Consider the following 24,664-nt stretch of genomic DNA (forward strand, 5'->3'; position numbering starts at 1 on the left):
CCTATGAGATGGGGTCTGTGCAAGAGATCTCTGATCCAAGAGAGAGATTCTCAAGACTCTGGGGGGGGGGGGGCCTCTGCAAAGAAAGAAAATAGGAAGATGTTTAAATATGTAAACTTGTGGATAGCTTGCAGCCTGCAGTGAGCTACCACAGAAGCTAGGCACCCTGTGAACACCCTTGGAGCAGTGGATAACCCATAGGGTAATTAAGGCCACTGAACTAAGCATGTGATCCAGGTATGCAAAATCATAAGAACAGCCTGAAATTTGGATGAATAGAAATGTGATACACATCTTTTAAATTTAGGGTTACTACAAAACTTGAAAAGCAAGAAGGGGTAACAGGTTAAGTGAAAACCTTTTCAGCTTGGGCACTATAACAAAACAGTTCGGAAAAGACACAGAACTGGTTTCCAAGAACTTCCCTTTTTAACACCAAAAACATTTTTGAGTGAAGCCATTCCCTAATTGGGAGGAAAAACAGTTGCTATTAACCCTTGAAACAGCAAATTATGCAAAACAGGAGAACATGGAAGTCTAGTGTGGCTGTTGAGGAACCCCCAGAAAAGTTGTTCCTCCCACTGCCATCTGTAGCCTAGACTAGTCACAGTCAGAACCCGTTTGTCTGAAACAATCTGCTGCCAAAGGAAAAAACTGAGATTCAGACTTTCTGGAAGGATTGAAGGACTGCCAGGGTGGGAGAGGGGACAAATTAAGTCCTATAGTAATTTGACTGTTCAATGTTTTGGGGGTTGGTTCTTTCTTTCTTTTTGGAACCTCCAACCATTGCTTTTTAAAATTATGCTTACCAGTATTCTGATGAAATTATTAAATTTTTATTTTTATTTTTTTTACCAAAGTTAGACAAGGAGGTAGAGAATCTTTTAGAGAACTTAGAAAAAGAAGGCTAAAAAATTAGAGACCTTCCCTGAAGCAGCGATCCTCTCTCATATCTTACTTTCCGATGACTTCTACAGAAGGTTGAAAGTGAAATCTCTGATCAAGGCAGAATTCAAATTTTCAGTTTAGACGACATCTGGGAGGTTCACAGAATGTGGCTTCTTAAAACAGTACTAGTGGTAGCAGCCCTGGTAATACCTACAGAGTCAAACACGTTTTAAACCATGAATAGTGATTTGAGAAACTGAAGAAACCATACTACACAAAGCAGAGTTTTCCTCACAAGAGGAAGCTAAAGCCATAACATTCCTATACTTTCACAATTAGTTATGATTAAATTCAACATACGAGCCTGACAATTCTGCCAGAGCTTAATGATAAACTTTCCATTAACAGTATTTTGACTTTAAAAGCAAATCGGTTATGACTTCTGTTTTAATGGAGTCCAGCTTTTTTTTTTTTTTTTTTTTTTAAGTGTCTTAATAAATCTGAATTCTAATTTCTAATGTTTTATATAATGAATGTATAATTACTTTAAAAAAATCTGTATCCCTCGAAGTCTCAGAAAAAACAGAATGCAGCCTATATATACATGCTCAAAAACAAACCAAGAAGAAACTTTGCAGTGTGGAGGGCATGAAGTCCACGCCTTGAATTGTTATGCATCTAGTTCACTAATAAAAACAGAACCATAAAATACATAGTACAAAATAAAATAGAAAATAGTAGGTAGGTCCACAGAGGAGTTAAAAATGGAACACTATTGAAACACACAATCAAGTGATCCTAGTCGAGTATAATGAAAAGCATCAAAAACATTCGTTATTCATATATAATCAGGTTATTTGGAACAAAAGAGTAGTTACACAGGGTGGTGCTGTCAAGAGTAATAAAAGCAATAAAAGCATTAAACCACTAAACCCATTTCTTTAACCAAGTTCCCCTTATTAGTAAACTACATGCAAACATAATTCAAGGAGTGAACTTCACACCTTCCACACTGTGAAGTTTCTTCTTGGTTTATAATTACTTTTTAATAACGTTTGTTAGGAGAATGATTTTTATGCATCACTAATGTTTGGCGATGACTGGTTGATGAGTTTTGATGTCACTAATACTTTAGTATTTAAACTCCTGCCTTTTGAATGAAGTTAGATCCTCAAGTCCTTTTAGAACAAAAGCGCTTAATCTGGTAATGGAATTAAGAGAGTTTTGCACGATCTAACACCTGGGTGCAAGAAGAGCACATCATCCTAACTTGTGTCATATTCCCTGGGAAAAGAGGTAATAGGCCAAACAATTACCTTTACAGAATCAGAAAAAGGGGATTAAAAAGGATTTAGATTTTTTTTTTATTTTTAAACTTCCTTTAGATAATCTGAGATCAAAAGGATTTAATTCAGCTCTGAAACATACGGCTGCTCATAAAATACCACCAAAATATTCTTGTGTCACCCATTTACAGCCTATAAAATAGAAGCCTCAGATGTGCAAGGGACTTGCAAGCATTTTTTGGGGGGCGCACATCTTGCAGTTTTCAGTCACAGTTAATAGCTGCCCACCCCACTGAGGTACAGCTCCCAGACAATTATCTTCCAAAATGGCAGAATGCCAGAAATGGGAATGACACAGAAATGTTCTACATCCTTATTGGAAATAACTTCGATATAGAAATAAGACTAGCCACAGGCATCTAGAGTACCATTATAAGTTGTTTTGCAAGCAAATATCTGCCCCTAAAATGGCTTTCCTCCTACTACCTCAGGACAAAACATTTGAGCCATAGAGAGATTAGAGAAGTGAAGTGCGCTTTACAATTCAACATAGGTGGATGACTTTATTCCAGCAACAGGAAAGGGGAAGGCTTCAACTCTCAACACAAGGCCAGAGCTACCAGACATGTCCCTCAAATGTCAAAATAAAACACTTGAATATTACTATTTTTCTTATTTCTGTTTGCATGGGACTTTTTTTCTGTCTTTTTAGCATAACAGTCAGTACACAAAAATAGCAAACACATGTTCAATAAAAGTATACAGAACTTTAGCAGCTGTCCCTACTGAATTTTTCAGTAGTAGTACAGCAGCAATAATTTAGTCTAAACTCTACTCACAACAATCACTGCAAACAGAAATTTTTACAGGAATCTGTAGTCCACAAGAAATTTTGATTGTGAATTTCTAAGACATTAAATACAAAGACAAAAATATCACTTTTAAGCCAGGGCTGTACAATGAAGTACCAAAGTTAATCAAGCAGAATAGTTTTCTAACTATGCTGTTCTCTAATGCTTATGAGAATAATACTACTACAAGTTATTGCTCTCCAAGGATGCAGTTCAATTAAAATACCTGGCTAGAAGAAAGTCTTAAAGCTGTGGCTTTCTTCCTGAGGAACTAATTCTTATGATGTACTTCATTACTTGATCATTAAGCAGGAAATGTAAACAAAACACATTCACACTTCAGTGAATAATGTCAAAACTGCTCTTACCATGTGCAAGCCTTGCTGGATGAGCTCCTTAAAAAGTTGTTTCAAAACAGAGCTTTCTTGTTCATTCTGCTGATGCAGTAACCATCCATCAGTCCTTAGGGAGTTATGTTTCAAGCTGTTCCAGTCGTTAAGAGTTCCTTTCACAGTTATAGCTAATGGGCTAACTATCTGCTCCTGACTGCTGGAGAATGGCTGCAATGTAACTGGGCAATTCCACTGCTGTTCATCAGCACCTGTTAAACAAGGAAAAGGGGAAAAAATCAAACATTCTGAGAAACTGAATACATGTCAACAGATCTAAAAGGTAAACATTTTTAAAAACTGGTAGCTAAAAAAACTTTACAACACACATTTAACTGGCTCCACTGGCACAAAGAGGCTCAGTGTATAACCAAGATGTGTACATAGCTAGGGAGTGCTAGAAAAAAGAAAAACAGGACAGGCCAAGGGCATTCTAGATGCACAAAGGAAGGCAGGACCTGGCACATGAGATGCATACCCAGACATAATACATACGTAGAAGAGATGCACTTCTACAGATCAGACAGGCACTAGCCAAACTGTACACAGTGTACAGGGATGAAACACAGCATACTTGGTTAAAAAATAGCCTAATATTTACATCAGAGAAAGAAGAAATTGCTCCAAACTGAAAATTCAGCTGGATGCTCAGCACAAAAAAAAAAACGCGCACACAAAAATGTGTGAATAAAAATGTGTTGTATTTTACCTGTTGAGGCTGCCCACTCAAGTGCGCTAGCCTGTGTTAAGCATTTACTGAGAATGTCTGCGGTTTGCTCTCTGAAAAAAGAAAAAAAATATATATTCTTTTTCCCGCCTTTCCTGACCTAGAATAGTCCCTAATACAGGCTTTGCTGTATTCTGGACTTTGGTAGAGTTCCCGTGTTGCCCATTTCCTTACTTGGACAGAAGGATGCTTCTTTGTTCACTAGTGGGAGTGGGGAGCTTTGAGCAGCCTATATGTCCCTGGAGGAATGATCTCACCACAGAATCTAGTAGTTTATTGGCAGTTTTGGGCTAATTTCTAGCTCTTTTCAAGCCCCCTGTATAAAAACCCGCTTTAGAGCTGTTTTGCACGATTGTGCGCATAGCGCAGCATCGGGCAGCGCCGCTTAATCGGGTTTAAACTATTACCTGCTCCACAAAGTCTACTCTTCACTTTTCCCCTTAGAACTGCTCTATCTCTCAAATTAAACACCCTATTCTCTATCTAAAGCCCTGCACTTGCTAGTTTAAGCTATTTTACAAGTTAGCACTGGTAAACTAAAAGCACTACATCCTCATATATTCCCTTCGAGTACCTTGTCCCCTATTGGTCCTTTTTTCAGTGATAAAAGATTTCCCTATACTATTCTAGCATGTCCAGCGGTCAGTCAATGGTTTCTTCGCCAGTCCAGCTGGTGAATCTGGGTATCCTGAGGCAATGTTACAACTGCCTCATGTACACAGACAACCCTCTCCTCCTCCCAACAAGTTCAAATACATGTGTGAGATGCAACCATATAGCCAAACTGGAGGCTGAGCTCTCTCAACTCACAACTGGTGCAACCAGTCAGGAGGAGAAGGTAACCTCACACACCACAAATCCAGTCAGTGTGCCAAACAGTCTCAGCCCTTAAGGCCAAATAACAGACCTGAAACACTTGTGATAGGTGATTGTATAGTCAGACACAATGACGTCCCGCTCACCAGGCTAAACAAAGAGAAGGTCACAGTGAGCTGCCTGTCCGGCGCTAAGATCCGCCACATAACACAAGCACTCAGGTCACTCCAAAGCAAGTACAAATATGACTCGGTCATCGTCCATGCTGGTGTGAATGACCCGAGATGTACCTCCCTAAACTACATGGAGAGACAGAGGAGCTCTCTGATCATGTAGCCCAGGCCGGTATGACCCTGACCTTTAGCAGCATCTTACCCTCACCTAGAATGATGCCACAGTATAAAGACAAAATGATCAATTTTAACATTTGGCTAAAATTTTGGTGTCATTCAAAGGGGATCCAGTGTCTGTCAGCCTGGGATGACATGCTCGACAAGCCACGTTGCTTCGCTAGGGATGGCTTGCACCTATCACCCCTGGGCTTTCGGATATAGGCAACAGCTCTTGCCACCCACATAGTGCCTTTTTAGGCAAGGCTCAAAAGACAAACCCACCTCCATAGTCAACGCAATGAATAAGAAACTAAGGGTAATGCTGCTCAACGCCAGAAGTCTAAACCTCAAGATGCACGCACTCGAAACCCTCCTCAGTATGGAGATCGATATATGTGCAGTGACGGAAACCTGGTTCAAAGATCCAGAGAGCACCCCAGCACTACCAGGTTATACCTCATATCATGCTTTTCAGCCCCAAAACTCTGACTGAACCACAAAAGGAGGAGGAGTATCCATATCCGTCAAAGATACCCACACCTCCAGGTTAGCGGCGTTGCATGAAGCATCGGAAAAGTACAGTTTTGTACCTACCATAAATGTAGATGTCCGATAGACATGCAACTGCAGTCATAACATGTGGGTTGTCCTGCCTCAGGCAGCCCTCGGTCGGCCAGATTCCAAAGTCCGAGTCCGACGTCGGCTGATGTCGCATTTCTCTCCAACGTCAGAGCGGCTGGCATACATAAGCATCAGCCGACGCCATTTTCTTCAGTGTTTCTTGCCCCAGATGCCAGGTGCCCTCCAAGGAAGGCTGTAATCAATTGGAAGACAAAAACAGGATTCCAAACAAATAAATGAGCAATAAAACAAATACACCATAACAGATATCCCCAGCTAAGAGTAACAGGGATAGGAGTGGACCCTAGGCATAGAGGGGTATGGAGGGAGGGAAAATCCGACTGCAGTTGCATGTCTATCTGACATCTACATTTATGGTAGGTACAAAACTGTACTATGTCCTTCAAGAATGCAACTGCAGTCATAACATGTGGGTAGAATACCATAGCTTAGCTGGGGGAGGAGGTATGCTCTAGGAAAGAGATGGTGTGGCAATCAAACCCTGCAGGACTGGCGAAGCAAAGCCTGCTCTGGATCTGGAGTATAGAGGGAGATTGTAGTGTTTGGAGAATGTATGCACGGAGCTCCATGTAGCAGCTTCTAGAATGTCCTTGGTAGGCACCCCTCTTAAGAATGCTGTAGAGGTGGCTGTAGCTCTGGTGTAATGTGGTCTGACATTGGCTGGAACAGTCTTTCCATGAAAGGAATAACAGAATCTGATGCAATGTCCAATCCATTTAGAAATAGTCTGTTTTGAAATTGCTTTTCCTTGGACTGCAGGGGCGTAGGCTACAAAAAGTTGTTCAGACTTCCTACTGGCCTTGGTTCTGTCCAGGTAGTATCGAAGTTGTCTGTGAATGTCCAAGGTATGCAACAGTCTTTCCCCCCTTATTCTCAGGATTGGGGAAGAAAGCAGGCAGATGAATGGCTTGATTTAAAGAAACCCTAGATACCACCTTTGGCATAAAAATAGGGTTGGTCCTTAATGAAACCCTGTCTCTATGAAAAATAATAAAGGGTGGTATTGCCATTAGGGCCTGTAGCTCCGAAACCCTTCTTGCTGAGGTAATTGCAAACAGGAAAGCTGTCTTCCATGAGAGAAATTGCAAGTCAACTGAAGCTGCTGGCTCAAATGGAGGTAGAGTCAGTTTTTCTAAGACAAAATTGAGGTCCCAGGCTGGCACTGGGGCCTTTCTTGGTGGCTTAATGTTCTTGATTCCCCTGAGGAATTGTCTTAGTAAGGGGTGAGAGAAACAGGAGGATCAGTGTTGTATCTAGCTGAAATAGCAGATGCATGTATCTTTATGGAAGAATATGAGAGGCCGTTCTTTAACATATCTGCCAAATATTCCAAGATGAGTGGGATGTTCAACAATGATGCATCATGCCCCTTGCTGGTATTCCAATTGCTGAATCTTTTCCACTTTGCTAAGTAAACCTTTCTGGTGGATGGTCTTCGAGCCTCTGTTAGTATCCGCTGAACTTCCTTGGAGAGAGATAAGCTGAAGTTATTTATGGGATCTCCCAGGCTGTTAGCTGCAGTGTCTGAAGATTTGGATGCAGTGTTTCGAAATTGTGCTGAGTCAAAAGTAGAGGCCACTGGGGGAGGGTCCACCTCCTGGTGTGACATATGCTCCATAGTAGTGGGTGCCAGTGTTGTCTTGGCCAATCCGGAGCTATTATGATTCCCTTGGGCTTCTCTGCTTTGATCTTTAGTAATACTGACGTCATCAGTGGCAGAGGTGGGAATGCATAGATTGGTAGGGAGTTCCAGTTGAATGAGAGGGCATCTATTTTCCAAGCTTTTGGATGGTATGTCCTTGTGCAAAATTTTGGTAGAAGATGGTTGAGGTGAGAGGCAAATAGGTCCACTTCTGGCTTGCCCCATGTCGAAGTGAGTTGTCTTAAGGCCTTCGGATGTAACCTCCACTCGTGTGGATCTGTGAAATTCTTGCTTAGGCTGTCCGCCAACACATTGTCTTTTCCTGGAACAAATTGGGATTGTAACTGGATGTTTAGGCTCAGTGATTTCTCCCAAAGCTGCATTGTCAGTCTGCAAAGGGGGTAAGAGTGGGTGCCCCCCTGCTTGTTTATGTACCACATCACAGTGGTGTTCTGTACGTATCATTAAATGGCCTTGCTGGAGTTGGTGTTGGAAAGCCTCGATGGCATGCATTACTGCCAGCATTTCCTTTTGGTTTATATGCAGATGTGTTTCCTTTGGAGACCATTGTCCTTGTATACACCTGCCTTCCATGTGCGCCCCCCATCCAAGGTCTGAGGCGTCTGTAGTCATGGTCTGTGTTATCTGTGGTTTTTTGAATGACATACCTGTGTTTTCCTGGCTCACCGAGGCCCACCATAGGAATTCCTTTTGTAGGCATGGAATGAGTGGTATGATTGTCTCCAAGTTGTTGCTGTGTTGAGACCAAATGCTTTTTAGGTACCATTGAAGCTTTCTCATGTGTAGTTTTGCTAATGGAACCAGTAGAATGCAGGATGCCATGTAACCCAGGGCCTGTAGGAATCTCCTTGCAGTCATCTGGGTGAGTTTTGCTAAACCTTTGAAGTAATGAGTTAACTTCTCTTGCTTGTCTTCTGTCAGGTAAGCCATCTGAGAGGCTGTGTCTAGTTTGGCTCCTAAGAAGATTATTTGCTGGGATGGCTGCAGTCTTGACTTTTGGAAGTTGACTGTGTATCCCAGAGCTTGAAGTAATCGTATGACATAATCCAGGTTTTTGTCAACATCAATTGGTCGTCCGCTTGTATGAGGCAGTCGTCCAGGTGCGGGTAAATTTGTATACCCTGGAGCCTGCAATGAGCAATTACTGAAGCCAGGCATTTTGTAAATACTCTGGGCAGTAGATAAGCCAAATGGCAATGCTGAGAATTGATAATGCTCTGGCCCTGCAAGAAATCTGAGGTATCTTCTGCAGCTGTGTCTGATAGGGACATGCAGGTATGCCTCCTTGAGGTCCAGAGTAATCAGCCACGACTCCTTGCCCAGCATGGGAAGGAGTTGCTGTAGAGTCAGCATTTTGAACTTTGGTACTATGAGAAAGGTGTTTAATGCGGACAAGTCCAGTATTGGTCTCCATTGAGATTTTTTTCTTGGAACAAGGAACAGTCTTGAGTAAAACCCCTGGTCTTGTTCTTGTTGTGGAACTCTTTCTATTGCTTTCGAGTCAGCAGAGTGATTTGCTTGATAGCCTCTGCCCTCTGATTTTGTGGTAGGTTTGGCATGCCTTGTTTTCTTGGTAAGGTATGAATTTGAAACCTGTACCCTCGGTCTATAATGTCCAAAATCCATTTGTCCTTTGTCAGTCTGTGCCAGTTTTCTGCAAACAGAGATAATTTCCCGCCCAAGGGAGCTTCTAGTTGTTCCCTGGTAGGCGGTAGTAGAGGAAAGTCATTGAGTTTGTGGTTGTTGGGCAGGTGGAACCCCTGCGTCACTTCTTTGGTTTCCTGGCTGCCATTGTCGTCCCCTGTAAGGGCCTCTGTATTGGCCTCTTCCTCGGCCACGTCTGTTCTTACCCCTTTGAAACTTTTCTGGATTAGGAAAGGACCATTTTTTTGAAGGCCAATTCCTACTGAATCTGGGGGGGTTGAACCTGGAGGAAATCTTTCACAGTCTGAACTGATTTTACTTTTTCTTCGATGGTCTTTAACACATCCTTAGCATTTGCACCAAAAAGCTTGTTCTTTTCCAAAGGTGCATCCAGAAGTTTTGCTTTTACATGATCTGGTAGAGGTTGATCTTTTAACCAAGCATGTCTACGAATCACTGCCCCTGTCATAGCTGCCCTACATGAAGCTTCCAGTGCATCATATCCACACTGCAGGAAGTGATTGCTTACTTGCTGAGTGTTATGTACAGCTTCCTGCAAAGTCTTCCTGTCTAAAGGATCAGGAGAAGCTAATGTTTTTTTGTAAATCTTCTAAGAGATAATCCTGATATTGTAACATATGAAAAAGGCAATTTAAAGCTCTCATAGATAAGGTAGTGGATGTGTAAACCTTTTTGCCCCATCTCTCTAATGACCTCGCTTCCCTGTTGGAGGGCAAAGGATTTTTTGAGGTGGAGGCTGAAACTCCTTTAGGCCACTGTGAAATAGTTTCCAAATCAGCAGTATGGGCCCTGAATAAATGGGAATGAGTTTCTGGGACCCTGTAATACCCGTCTGGCTTGGCTGGAGCAGGAAGAAGAGAATTAGGGGTAGCACTAGAGTCAGAATACAAATCATCCAGAACATCAAATACAGGAGGAATAGCTAAGGGCCTGTGCTGAGGCTTCTTAAGGAAAGTCCTCAGGCGTTTCCTAGAATCAGAATATTCCTGACCTTGCCACTTGAAATGTTCCCTCATGGTGTGCAGAACTTCCCCAAAAGAAATATCTTCAGGAGGGGAGGCCGAAGGGATGGAATCTTCTGCATCCGAGTCCTCATAGGTCTGGAAGAGCTCTTCCTGGCTATCAGAGTGGACAGAGCCCTCAGAATCTTCATCTGAAGGAGTAGGGTCAGAGGGTTCAACCCGGGGCCTTTTATCAGGAGGAGGCTGGGATGCTCTCTTAGGATGGGCCTGTGAACCTCTAATCATGGAAATTAAATCAGCAGCCATGGACATAATTTGTGTCTCCGGAGTCGGCTGAGGTAAGGATTTAGAAGTAATATGCTTTGTTTTGCTGGCTGCCTTAGCCCTAGTGTAGGCCTTAATAGACATGGCCATAGGAGGCCTGGCAGCTACACGTGCAGGAGTGACCTTGTCTACAGCAATGGTCTCGGGCATTTCCTCGGTTTCGGTATCCGGAGGAAAATCTATAACTGGCGGAGTAATGTCTGGAATCGGAGTCGTCTGTAATGCGGTGTCTTCGGTTCGGAGCGGTGGAGAGACCGTCTCAGAGGGAACCGGAGCACTCGCGCTAGGTTTTGGCGTGGAGTCTGTGGTAGACGCGGGCCGAGGATGTCGGTCCCGGTCTTTTCGCTTTTTGGGAGCTTGCGATGTCGGAAGATCCGACAGCATGGTGTAAGCAAAATTATCGCCGAAAAAGTCTTCAGTGAACTCCGCCCGGCGCCTGAGAGTGCGCTTGTTGAAGCGAGCACAGGCTACACAGGCCGAGACGTCGTGGTCTGGGCCCAGGCAAGGGAGGCAGTAAGAGTGGAAATCCTTATGAGGTATTTGTTTACCACAAAAAAAGACAATTGTTAACTTTTTCAGTAATTTCTGACATCGGCTGAGGCAAGAAAAGGTCCCCAACGGGGTACTTAGCTTTTTTGATGACTTCGGTATCGTAGAATACAGGAGCTGACCGACCGGCACTTGCGAACTGCTTCTGCTTCGGGCACCGCGCGGCAAGAAAGACTGGAGAAAATGGCGTCGGCTGATGCTTATGTACTCCAGCCGCTCTGACGTCGGAGAGAAATGCGACATCAGCCGATGTCGGACCCAGACTTTGGAATCTGGCTGACCGAGGGCTGCCTGAGGCAGGACAACCCACATGTTATGACTGCAGTTGCATTCTTGAAGGACATCCATCCATGTGCAACTAACAGTGGGCAAAACTGCTTTTCAGTTTATAGCATGTTACAAACCACCCTCTCAAAATCAGGAAAACCACTTGGCTTTTCTGAGAACACTGGAGAATATGAAGATCTCTCCAAACACCATTATATTGGGTGACTTCAACTACCCAAACAGACTGGGAGCATTACTCAAGCCCCAACACCCTAGCCCAAAGGTTCCTAGAATTTATAAACTCAAATGCTATGGAACAACTAGTCACCACCCCCACAAGAGGGGAAAACATACTGGACTTGGTCATCACCAACATGGGGACTCTATGCTCCATACCAGAGGTATACCCCTCATTGGTAAGATCAGACCACAAACTAATCTCACTGGATATCCACATCCCGACCCCACCCCCAGCTCAGAAAACCATAGTGAAAAACTTCTCAAAAGCGAACTTCACACTTCTCAAAACCGAGATGGAATCCTTCAAGGCCCCCGGGCCAGTGGAAACTACGGTCCAAATGGCAGAATCCTTTATAAACGCATTCTATGGATACCTCCAGGAATGAATGGATCATGCTATCCCAAACAAAACCAAGACCCAATCTTCCAAAGGCAGGCATCCAGTCTGGTGGACCCCAGCCATAAACAGGCTGTACAACAGAAGGAGGAAGCTACTACATGATAGAGCAAAGTCCCAAAAAGGGAAGGCATCTCTGATCAGTACTAGCAAAAAACTACGATTCCTCAAAATCCTCCAAGGCCAGCTTCGAGAAACAAATAGCACAGGATACTAAAGATAATCACAAGGCTTTCTTTAGTTATGTTAGGAACTTGGGAGGCAACTCCCAGATATGCTCAGAGTTAATCCAAAATGACAAAAAATACACTGAACCCACATATATTGCCAACATCCTGGCGGACAGGTTCAGTGCAAACTCCACCCCACCCCAAAAGGGCAAATAACTATCCCAGCAGAGTGCTGCCCCCAAACATCTCAGATGCTCAGGTGAAAGCAGCCCTCTCCAAAGCAAAAAACACAGCATCAATGGGACCAGATGGTGTCCCGGGTTGTGTCCTACATGAACTAGAAGAAGAACTAAACCCGCACGTAAAGCTGCTGTTCAACCTCAGCCTTACTACAGGATATGTACCCAAAGAATGGTGTACAGCAACAGTGGTCCCACTCCACAAAGGTGGTGCCTCTACGGACCCTGGAAACTATCGCCCCATAAGCCTAACTAGCCTGGTCTGCAAAGCTATGGAGAGGATCATCATGGAACTCATTAACAATGACATTGGGGACCTACAGACACTGGATCCTACCCAATTCGGCTTTGTCAAGGGCAGATCCTGCCTCTTAAACCTGGTCGATTTCTTTGAAACAGTCACCAAAGCCATAGATGAAGGGAAGGTAGTCCACACAGCCTACCTTGCCCTCGCAAAAGCCTTCGACACAATACCCCATTCGGGCATCATAGATAAGCTCTCCAACTTAAATATAAACCCCTACGTCACAAGATGGGTTGCAAACTGGCTCAAAGACAGAACCCACATGGTCAGGATTGCTGGAGCCATGTCAGACTCGAAACCAGTTATGAATGGCGTCCCACAAGGCTCAGTCCTGGGGACCTCTCTTATTCGGTATATATTTTTCTGAGGTACAGGCTAACACGGGAGGACTGTGGCTGACCAAGTTTGCAGATGACTGCAAACTGGACGCCATAACGGACTCTCCAGCTGGACTACATGAAGAGACATAGAGGAGCTCTCTGATCATGTAGCCCAGGCTGGTATGACCCTGACCTTGAGCAGCATCTTACCCTCACCTAGAATGATGCCACAGTACAAAGACAAAATGATCGATTTTAACAATTGGCTAAAATTTTGGTGTCATTCAAAGGGGATCCAGTGTCTGTCAGCCTGGGATGACATGCTCGACAAGCCACGTTGCTTCGCTAGGGACGGCTTGCACCTGTCACCACTGGGCTTTCGGATATTGGAGAAGGCTCTTGCCACCCCCATAGTGCCTTTTTTAGGCAAGGCTCAAAAGTCAAACCCACCCCGATAGACAGCACAAGGAACAAGAAACTAAGGGTAATGCTGCTAAACGCCAGAAGTCTTAACCTCAAGATGCACGCACTCGAAGCTCTCCTCAGTATGGAGAACATCGACATCTGTGCAGTGACAGAAACCTGGTTCAAGGCTCCAGAGAGCACCCCAGCACTACCAGGCTATACCTCATATCATGCTTTTCGGCCCCAAAACCCGGACCGAACCACAAAAGGAGGGAGAGTTTCCATATATATCAAGGATATCCACACCTCCAGGTTAGTGGCATTGCACGAAGTATCGGAGACCATCCATGTGCAACTAACAGTGGGCAAGACTGCTTTTCAGTTTATAGCATCCTACAGACCACCCTCTCAAAATCAGGAATCCCATTCGGCTTTCCTGAAAACATTGGAGAACATGAAGATCTCTCCAAACACCATTATATTGGGCGACTTCAACTACCCAAACATTGACTGGGAGCACTACTCAAGCCCTAGCACCTTAGCCCAAAGATTCCTGGAAATTATAAACTCAAATGCTATGGAACAACTAGTCACCACTCCCACAAGAGAGGACAACATACTAGACCTGATCATTACCAACATGGGGACACTATGCTCCACACCAGAAGTATATCCCTCATTGGTAAGATCAGACCATAAATTAATTTCACTGGATGTCCACATCCCGACCCCACCCCCAGCCTAGAAAACCACAGTGAAAAACTTCTCAAAAGCAAACTTCTCAAAACCGAAGTGGAATCCTTCAAGGCCCCAGGGCCAGTGGAAACTACAGCCCAAACTGCAGAATCCTATATAAATACATTCTACGGACATCTCCAGGAATGCATGGATCATGCTATCCCAAACAAAACCAAGACCCAATCACCCAAAGGCAGGCGTCCAGTCTGGTGGACCCCTGCCATAAATAAACTGTACAACAGAAGGAGGAAGCTACTACATGATAGAGCAAAATCCCCAATAGGGAAGGCATCTCTGATCAGTACTAGCAAAAAATTACGATCCCTCATAAAATCCTCCAAGGCCAGCTTCGAGAGAAAAATTGCACAGGACACCAAAGAAAATCATAAGGCTTTTTTCAGATATGTTAGAAACCTGGGATGTAACTCCCAGACTTCTTCTGAGTTGATTCTAAATGACAAAAAAATACACTGAACCCACAGACATCGCCAATATCCTGACAGACAGGTTCAGTGCAAACTTCTCCACCCCCTCCCCCCAAAAACAGCAAGTATCTATCCCGGCAGAGGGCTGCCTCCCAAACATCTCAGATGCTCAGGTGAAGGCTGCCCTCTCCAAAGCAAAAAACACTGCTTCCATGGGACCAGATGGCGTCCCAGGTTGCGTCCTACATGAACTACAAGAGGAACCAATCCCTCAAATAAAACAGCTATACAATCTCAGCCTCACTACAGGATATGTGCCCACTGAACGGCGTACAGCAACAGTGGTCCCACTCCACAAAGGTGGAGCCTCTACGGATCCTGGAAACTATCGCCCCATAAGCCTGACTAGCTTAGTCTGCAAGGCTATGGAGAGGATCATCATGGAGCTCATAAACAAAGACATTGGGGACCTACAGACACTAGATCCTACCCAGTTCGGCTTTGTCAAGGGCAGATCCTGCCTTTTGAACCTGGTTGACTTCTTTGAAACAGTCACCAAAGCGATAGATGAAGGGAAGGTAGTCCACACAGCCTATCTGGACCTTGCAAAGGCATTTGACACAATACCCCACTCGGGCATCATAGATAAGCTATCCAGTTTAAATATAAATGGGTCGCAAACTGGCTCAAAGACAGAACCCACAGAGTGAGAGTTGCTGGAGCCATGTCAGACTCGAAACCGGTCACAAGTGGCGTCCCACAGGGTTCCGTCCTGGGACCACTCTTGTTCGGTATATACTTTTCAGAGGTACAGGCAAACGTGGGAGGACTATGGCTCACCAAGTTCGCAGACTACTGCAAACTGGGCACCATAATCAACTCTCCAGCTGACACAAACATCCTTCAAAAAGGTCTCACAGAGACAGACAACTGGTGCCAGCACCATGGTTTAAAGCTAAATGCCAAAAAATGTATAGTCATACTCTTTGGCAAAAACAATGTGCCCAGAAATTACCACATAGGCAGAAACCCATTAAGTACAGAGAAAGTTATTAGGGACCTGGGGACCCAAGTTGTGACTCTTATAACGTAAATAATACCATTTTCTGCCATGACCATTTAAATATAATTAATCTATCTGATTGTTTATTAACTGAAAGCATGATTAATGTTTTACACAAGGGCACGAAATTCATACCCACATACATTCCTTCATTAGCGGAGATTCTTTTAGAGGTTAAGGCCTTTTGTAGAAAGTTGTATTTAAAAGTTTACTTCCATAGACAAACAACAAATACTGGTCTTAATGAGAATGTTCATGATGATTATGACGTTGAAAATGATTCAATTTTGGATAGTTCACTAATGGATATCTCCATTTATGAAAACGAAATGATTGACATTCATGAAAATGTTGAGAATGTTGACAACGCTAGTAGGATGTTTGAATACAATACAGGGTATGGTAAACTTAATATTCCAAAGGTCCCATGTGTTAGTGAATTCAATCCTGTTAAAAACAATTCTTGTATAAGTTTTTTTGAGAAAGCGTTAAACAAACAGGTGATTGAGGAATATTTTTTGTTCAAACATGTGAAAAGTTATAATTTATGTAAGGATGAGTGGCAAGCTTTATGTGAGTTAAGAAAAATGAGTGATAAATATGTATTTTTGGAATCAGATAAAGGTGGCAATTGGGTTGTTTTTGATAAGAATAGATACAATTCTATAGCCCTTGAGTTGCTTTCAGACAACAGGGTATATATTTCTTTATCTACAAATCCCATTGCTGAGTTTAATGATAAACTATTTGAATTATTAGAAAAAGGTGAAAGGCTTGGTTTCTTCTCTCATGGTGATGTTAGGAAACTGTTTATTAAAAATCCAAATGATGCCAGGTTTTTTATTTTGCCAAAAATACATAAAGATTTGGCAAATCCTCCTGGACGTCCAATAGTTTCAGGAAGGGGGGCTTTTTTACAAAATGTGGGCATATTTTTGGACTTTGTATTAAAGGAATATTTAGTGAGAATTCCATCACATGTAAAGAATACAAAAGAGGTTTGTGACAGTTTCAAAGGAAAGATTTGGCAAGAAAATTATTATTGGGCCAGTGTGGATGTGGTTTCATTGTATACATCTATTTCTACACAATGGGGCCTGGAAGCTATTCACATATTTATGGGGTAAGGACCTAAAACTCACTTCATCATTTCACTGGTGGAATTTTGCCTTACTCAATGTTTTTGAATTTAACAAAAAATACTTTTTACAAAAAGAGGGGACGGCCATGGGTGCTAGCTTTGCACCGTCATATGCTATCTTGTTTATGGGGCACTTTGAAAATTTATTCATTTACACCAAAAAGTTTTTTCAGAATAATGTTTTGATCTATAAGAGATTTATAGATGACCTCTTGTTTCTATGCAGAGGTAACCCCAGGGATTTTGATGAGTTCATCACAAGTTTAAAATTAAATCCATGTGGATTAGACTTTACGTATCAGGTAAATGTCAAAAACATGGATTTTTTGGATGTGCATTTTTATATTGGTTCGAAGGGGACGATAGAACACAAACCTTTTCATAAAAAAACAGCAGTAAATAATTTCTTACATGCAACTAGTATGCATAGCAATTATTTACTTGAGTCATTGCCCTTGGGTGAATTTAAACGAATCACCGTGAATACATCAGAAAATATTAATATTCAAAGGGAGTTTGACATCATTTGTAAGAAACTAATGAACAGAGGTTATTCTAGGAATAATGTCTATTCACATAGGACCAAAGTGGAAGGAATGTTAAATTTGAATAGACAGGGGGCTGCAGACAGGAATAGGAAGAGATTTGGGAACAAATTCTTTTATTCTAAGAAAAAGGATCCTATGGAGATGGACAAAATATTTTTTGTAGATAAATTCTCTCCTTTTTCTTCTATTTTGAAGAGAATTGTGTTGAATATGTGGCCAATAATAACTAGTGATGATTTTTTGAGAAATATCATTCCAAAAAACATTATTTTTTCTTACACAAGATGTAAAAATCTGAAGGAATTGGTTAGAAGCAAGGGCAAGAAGGATAGAGCAATGGATGCAGGTTCTTTTGCTTGCAATAAATGCAAGGTTTGTGATAAAATTATTAATTTAGATGACCATAAAATTAATGGGGTTACATACCATGCACTAGATCATTTTGATTGTAATTCTTCTGGGGTGGTATACATTATTAGGTGCAATTGTATAGAACGAAAATGGTATATAGGACAAACGAAACGTAGGGTCAAGTTAAGAATTTTGGAACATTTGGGAGATATTAGGAATAGTAGACTTGATAGTCCAATTGCAAGCCATTTTCATCAATTTCATAATGGAGAACAAACTGGTTTTGAATTTAGTATTTTGGCAAGACCTTGGGGAATGGGGGAAAACAATAAAAATTTTCAAACTAAATTATTGAATATGGAATCTAAATTTATTATTAATTATGGAACTCTATTTCCCAATGGTATGAATTTAGATGTATAATTATTATATAAAACATTATTTATTTATTTTTTGTATTTTGTATGTATTTCTTTAAAATGTAATATATTTATATGTAATTGATTAATTGTTTAATTGATATGATTGACTAAGTGAGGTGTATATTTATACTGGTTTGTGCAAAACATTATTATTCCATGTGAAGGCGAAGGCCGAGGTACCAGAATCCAGTAAAGAAAATTTTCTATCCAGTTTTGCTGCTTCATTTGTTTTGTTTTTCGTTGAGACCCAAGTTGATAGCAATCTCTCCTTTGAAAACCACATTGCCAAAGTGGTTAGAAAGACCTTCTACATAGCCCACCTCATCACGAAGGGTTTCACATCTAGATCAAGAGAGGTAATCGTGCCCCTTTATTCATCCCTCATCAGGCCCATCATAGAATACAATACCCCTTTTGGGATGTACCTTACCAAACACCTGCAGCAATTAGAAAGACCCCAAAAGTATCTCACCAAGAGGATCAAGGGTCTCAAACAGATGCCATATGCTGCTCGGTTAAAAAAACTCCAGCTCTACTCAGTTGTATACCGCCTACTTCGAGGCGATCTATGCCTGACATACAAAGCTATGTCAAATCCAGAATTAATGAACATGCTCCACCTCAGTAAATCTAAATCCCTTAGAGCCACACACTCGAGGGACTTGAACCTCAGCACAGAAATAAACAGAACTTGCTGGAGGGACAGGTTCATAACCCAGAGGCTCCCTTCGCTCTGGAATAGAATTCCAGTTCATGTGAGGCAGAGCACCTCACTGAATCTCTTAAAGAATAATCTCGATAAGTGGATGGGGGATCGTAGGTTTGTCCCAGGGATTACTCCCGTGTCACTATCAGACAGAGGCACAGTAAACTAAACCTTAAAAAGGGCACAGTATACTCAAATCAAGGGGTGGCGTAAGCCATACAGAATCGGGCTAGGCTTATAATTGCCCCAGGGCAGATAGCCTAGTATGAACCTATGAACAAGCATCCTCCAAAAGGGTCTCACAGATACGGACAACTGGTGCCAGAGCCATGGCCTGAAGCTAAACGCTAAAAAGTGCATAGTCATAACCTCTGGCAAAAACAAAGTGCCCACAAATTACCACATAGGTGGTAATCCATTAAATACAGAAGAAGTAATTAGTGATCTGGGTACCCAAGTTGATAGTAATCTCTCCTTTGACAACCACATTGCCAAAGTGGTTAGAAGGACCTTCTAAATAGCCCACCTTATCATGAAAGGATTCACATCTAGATCAAGGGAGGTCATCGTATCCCTTTATTCATCCCTCATCAGGCCCATAATAGAATACAATGCCCCATTTGGGATGTACCTAACCAGACACCTGCAGCAACTTGAAAGACCCCAAAAGTACCTCACAAAGAGGATTAAGGGACTCAAACAGATGCCATACGCTGCTCAGTTAAAGAAACTCCAGCTCTACTCAGTTGCATACCGCCTACTTAGAGGCGACCTATGCCTGACGTATAAAGTTATGTCCAACCCGGAATTAATTGACATGCTTCACCTCAGTAAATCCAAATCCCTTAGAGTTACGCGCTCGAGGGACTTAAACCTCAGCACAGAAATAAACAGGACATGCTGGAGGGACAGATTCATAACCCAGAGGCTCCCCTCACTCTGGAATAGAATCCCAGTCCATGTTAGGCAGAGCCCCTTCACTGACCATCTTCAAGAGGAATCTTGACGAGTGGATGGATGATCGTAGGTTTACCCCTGGGATTACTTCTGTGTCACTGCTGGACAGAGGCACAGTAATCTAACCTTAAAAAGGGCACAATAAACTCAATTCAAAGGGGGCGTAAGCCAAACAACTCTGGCTAGGCTTGTAAATGCCCTAGGGCAGATAGCCTAGTAAGAACCTATGAACAATAGGAGTTTGTCACAATGTGGTAAATTAAAGTATTTTGGTTATATCTAACAATCACTTCAGTCGGAATGTTATCAAGAATCCACTACTCCGTACAACAGCTTACTTTGGCCCTGTAACATACTTTTAGAACTTTTTCCCAAAATATTTTTTATTGAGTTTTAAACATAAATTATACAATGAATATATGCTCAATAATAAGAATCAACAAAGTTAAAACACAACAAATCAAAACAAAATTATATACAAGGTCCATAATTACAAAAAAATTCTTGTTTAAATTAATACTTACCTAAAAGATCTTTCAATTTCAACCATGACAATTTTATGAGTAATATTTGGCATTCTGATATATTCTGTTTTTAATTCCCTACTGCATGTCATTTTGGCTAAAAAAATAAAATCTAAAAATGAGAGGTGATTTCGACATTTCTAATTTATTGTACTAATTTTCCATGAAACTGTAAAAAGTATCCATAAAAGATGTGTTTGCATTTTTGGGATTGAGTCTGGTATTGGTGCACTGAACAAGACTAATGAATCAGACATTTCACAATTATCTGACCACAATGCTTTAGAAAAATCTTTACAATTTAGGCCAGAATGGTATTACCACTGAACATTTTAGAAACATGTGCATCCAGTCAGCATCTAGTGTTGCTTTACATCTTCAACATTTAATTGTCTCTATTATACATTAATGCCATTTTATGTGGAATTGAAAAACTTCCATGAAGGAACTTCCATGTAAAGGTTTTCCAATAATAGAGAGGAAGAAGAATTATTTATAGAATTAAAAACTAAAGATTTATCCGTTTCAAAAAAAGGTTTATTGTTAATTTTAGTTGAATAGTTCCAAAAGGTATCTGAGGAGCATATTTCAGCTCGCAATATTTTGTAAATCATCGATATAGAAATGGTCTTACAGCTAGTCAGTGAGTTAATTCATAAATAGAATATCTCTGGGATTATTATATAATTAGTATGATTTTAATTCATTTGCAAGAAATTCTGTAAATGTTTGTATACTTAGCCAATTTTGTTTTAAGTTATATCTTACCAAAAGATGGTTTGAATCATAAATTTTACTGTTATTCAAAAATTGATACCAACAGTTTAGTCCACTATTTTTCATTTTTAATTTTGTTAAGTTAAAGGAGTCTGCACAACCTTTAGTAAATGCTATCGGAAACATTAAAAAGTGTACTTAAGTAATTCTTGTACATTATTTTTTAAGTTATGTATTATATAATCAAGAAAGGGGGGTAAGTTAAGTTTGTTTTATTATTGATTATATTGTCTAGAAATAGTGATATCTTATCTGCATCAGAGAAAACATTCTATGCTTCTACCATAAAGCTAGAGAGTAAGAGATTTATGAATAGTTTTCCATTTTGAGGCGTACTCTGCATTTAGCCCAAGACTTATTAAGTTAAGGGTCACTGAATCAACATATAATTCAATATTTTGGAATGCAATTCCTCCTTGTTCCCAGCTTTTATTATGCCAAAAGGAACTGATTCTTGGTTTCTGTGGATGCCACAGAAATGTTATAGTTTTGAGTTGAGTTGTTTAACTTTTTGGTAGGAGCAGCTACTAGTGTCTGCATAAAGAATAACATTTTTTGCAAGATAATCATTATCAATCTTTCATCAGTTTTAAAGAATATTCTATACTAGTAATTGTTCAATACTTTTAGCTAAATTTTTGTATTTTTCTTTATGCAAATCATTCCAGTTGGATTTTATAGTTACTCCTAAATATTTGATTTGTTCATTACCCCCAAACAAAGCTATTTTGTTTTAACAAGGTTATCTTTTTATCAAAAGGGTCTCTTATTTTGACTAAAGTTAAGATTAGAAACTTCTTCAAAGAGATTGAGGGAATGTATAATATGTTTCAAGGATGTATCTATACCTCCAATGGTCAAATAAACTACCATCAGCAAAGACTTGCAACTTGCAATAGTTTTTACTTACTGAAAATCATTTTATTCTGGAGTTTGCTCTTGTTAAATTAGCTAATGGTTCAATTGACAGAGCAAATAAAAGAGAAGACAATGGACATTCTTGTTTTGTACCTCTCGTTATTTGTAAAGGTCCTGAAAGATGAGCACCAATTTTAACATATGAAATTGAGTTTTCATTGATCTTAGTTAATAAAATCAGAGGAAAAATATTTTTAAGGACTGCAAAAAGATAAGACCAATTAACAGAATCAAATGCTTTTTCAATGTCCAAGCTAATGATCGAAAGTTTTCTTTTTCTTATTTGCCAAATCTATTGAGATCAGTCTTATAACATTATCTTGAACTTTTCTATTTAGAATAAAACCAGTTTGGTCCTCATCTATTAAAGTTGTCAGGAACTGGTTTAACCTGCAAGCAAAAAAAAAAACAATTTTATGATCTACATTTAAAAGGGATACGAGGCAATATGAAGAAAAGTTTGGGGGTTTTGCCTTGTTTTAGTATTGGAGAGATCATGGCATACTTCCATGAGGAGAAGCTACTAACATTTCTAACATCTTCAAAGGCTTGTAGTAAGATTTTGAGTATACTATCTGGTATTAATTTATATATTTCTGGTATTATTCCATCTAATCCTGGCAATTTATTATTTTTGACACTTAATTTCACCTTTTATTTCTTTAAAAGATATTGGTTTGTTTAATTTTGCTCTCTTAATTTTTTTGTTCAGATTTTAAGAAATATATCTCTTAAATCAAAATTAATTGGAAAAGTATTAGTGCTATTTATTGCTTCAAAGTACTTTTTAAAAATTCCTAGAATATCTTCCAAGTTTAAGGCATTCTTGGTTTTATTATTTACTTTATAGGAAATCTCATTAAGTGGTTTCAATTTTTAATCCCTTTAGATTTGACAGCTAATCTATGTAGACTCTTTGAATTTACTGAATATGATTGTATAGAAATAGTTGTGTAAAATCTTATAACCATAGATGTCTTTCTTTTCCATGTTGCAGTATTCTTGGTGTGAGATTTCCTACTTCAGGCCCGTAAGTCAGCTCCTATACAAAAGCTTCAGCTTGGCTGTTGCAGCTGCGTGGGACATCACACGTAGGGCCATAAACCAGGGACCTTGTGTGTGACGTCTGCACACACAATCCTCAGAAATTGAAGCTATTGCAGGCAAAGTACACAGCCCAACATGATAGGCTTCCAAAGGTGACATTCATAAGGTCCTGGGTCTCTTGTGTAATGAAGAGAGGAATCAGGGAGCAGTTAGACTGGTAGAGTCTGTGAGGGGGAATGGTGAGTGGGAAGGAATACTGCAACATGGAAGAGGACATCTATTGTTATGGTAAGATTTTGCACAACTATTCTATGTCCTTCTATTCCTATGTTGCAGTATTCTTGGTGTGGGAGAGTACCACAGCTTAGTTTGATGAAAGGGTGGCGGATGCAGAAGATAATTCCACAAAGCCTTGTAGGATTGCCCTGGCAAATCCTGTGCGTGCTTTGGTGACTTGGTCCAATTTGTAACGTTTGGTGAAAGTGTGTATAGCGGACCATATAGCTGCTTCCATAATGGAAGCTGTGTCCATGCCTTTCTGGAAGACCTTGGAAGTGGCCACTGCTCTTGTGGAGTGTGCCTTAACCCCAACTGGAGTTTTTTTTCCATGGTGTGAGTAGCAGAAACCGATTGCCTTTCTACTCCAGGATGCAATGGTCTGTTTGGGGACTGCCTTGCCCAATGCCCTAGGGTGGAAAGACACACAGAATTGTTGGATTTTTAGTCTTGTCCAGGTAAAAATCTCAGTTGCCTGTGGACATCTAGGGAGTGGAGTATCCTTTCTCCTTGGTTAGTGGGAAAGGGGAAAAAATTGGGTAGGTGCATGGATTGATTAAGAGACAAGTCATTGACTACCTTGGGCATGAAGGAAGGGTTAAGCTCTCAGTGCAACCCTGTCTCTTTGAAAAATGGTGTAAGGTGAGAATGCCATTAAAGCTTGTAGCTCAGAAACCCTTCTGGCAGAGGTAATAGCCACTAACAGTACTGTTTTCCAAGTACAAAACTGTAGAGAGGCTGTATTAGCCGGTTCGAAGGGGAGCTGGGTCAGTTTTTCCAGGATGAAGTTCAGGTCCCATGGAGGAGGGATAGGCTTCTTAGGTGGTCTGATATGCAAGACCCTTTGAGGAAGAGTTTCACATGTAGCCTGGCTAACAAGGGAGGGTCTAAAGGTAAGCAGGCTGATAATGCGGAGAGGTGCACTTTCACTGATGAATATGAAGTCCACCCTTTATAAGTTGACACATATATGAGAGGACTAGGGGGGGGTGTCAGCCTTGTAAGGATCCCTTTTCTGTCCCAAACACCACTGAGTAAACCTTTCCCATTTAGCAAGGTATGATTTTCTAGTAGTGGGTTTCCTGGCCTCCCTCAGGACTGACAGCACGCCCCCTAAATAGTGGTGTCTGAGTGGGGTTAGCAATTTATCAACCACAGAGTAAGGGATAGCATTTGCAAGTGTGGGTGTAGGAGAGTTCCTTTGTCTTGTGTCAGAAGGTCCACCTTGTGGGTTAACTTGCAGTGATTGCCCTTGGCTAAACTGTGTAGAAGGGGGAACCAGTGCTGCCTTGGCCAGTAGTGGGTCACTAGCAAGGTTTTTGGTTTGTCATTCCT

At 41.1% G+C, this 24,664-nt stretch overlaps 1 protein-coding gene across 1 annotated transcript in view; it reads right to left on the bottom strand.

Moving 5' to 3' along the window:
* The window catches only part of TICRR (TOPBP1 interacting checkpoint and replication regulator), a 3,405,639-nt gene that overhangs the window by 2,990,966 nt on the left and 390,009 nt on the right, over positions 1–24,664 (bottom strand). Inside the window, exon 5 of the mRNA XM_044078205.1 lies at positions 3,394–3,626. Coding sequence (XP_043934140.1) covers positions 3,394–3,626 — 233 coding nt within the window. The remainder of the gene's footprint in view (positions 1–3,393; positions 3,627–24,664) is intronic.

Source organism: Protopterus annectens, chromosome 7.part0 (assembly GCF_019279795.1).
Source record: "Protopterus annectens isolate FY-2018-M chromosome 7.part0, PAN1.0, whole genome shotgun sequence".
In the NCBI taxonomy this organism is placed as follows: domain Eukaryota; kingdom Metazoa; phylum Chordata; order Ceratodontiformes; family Protopteridae; genus Protopterus; species Protopterus annectens.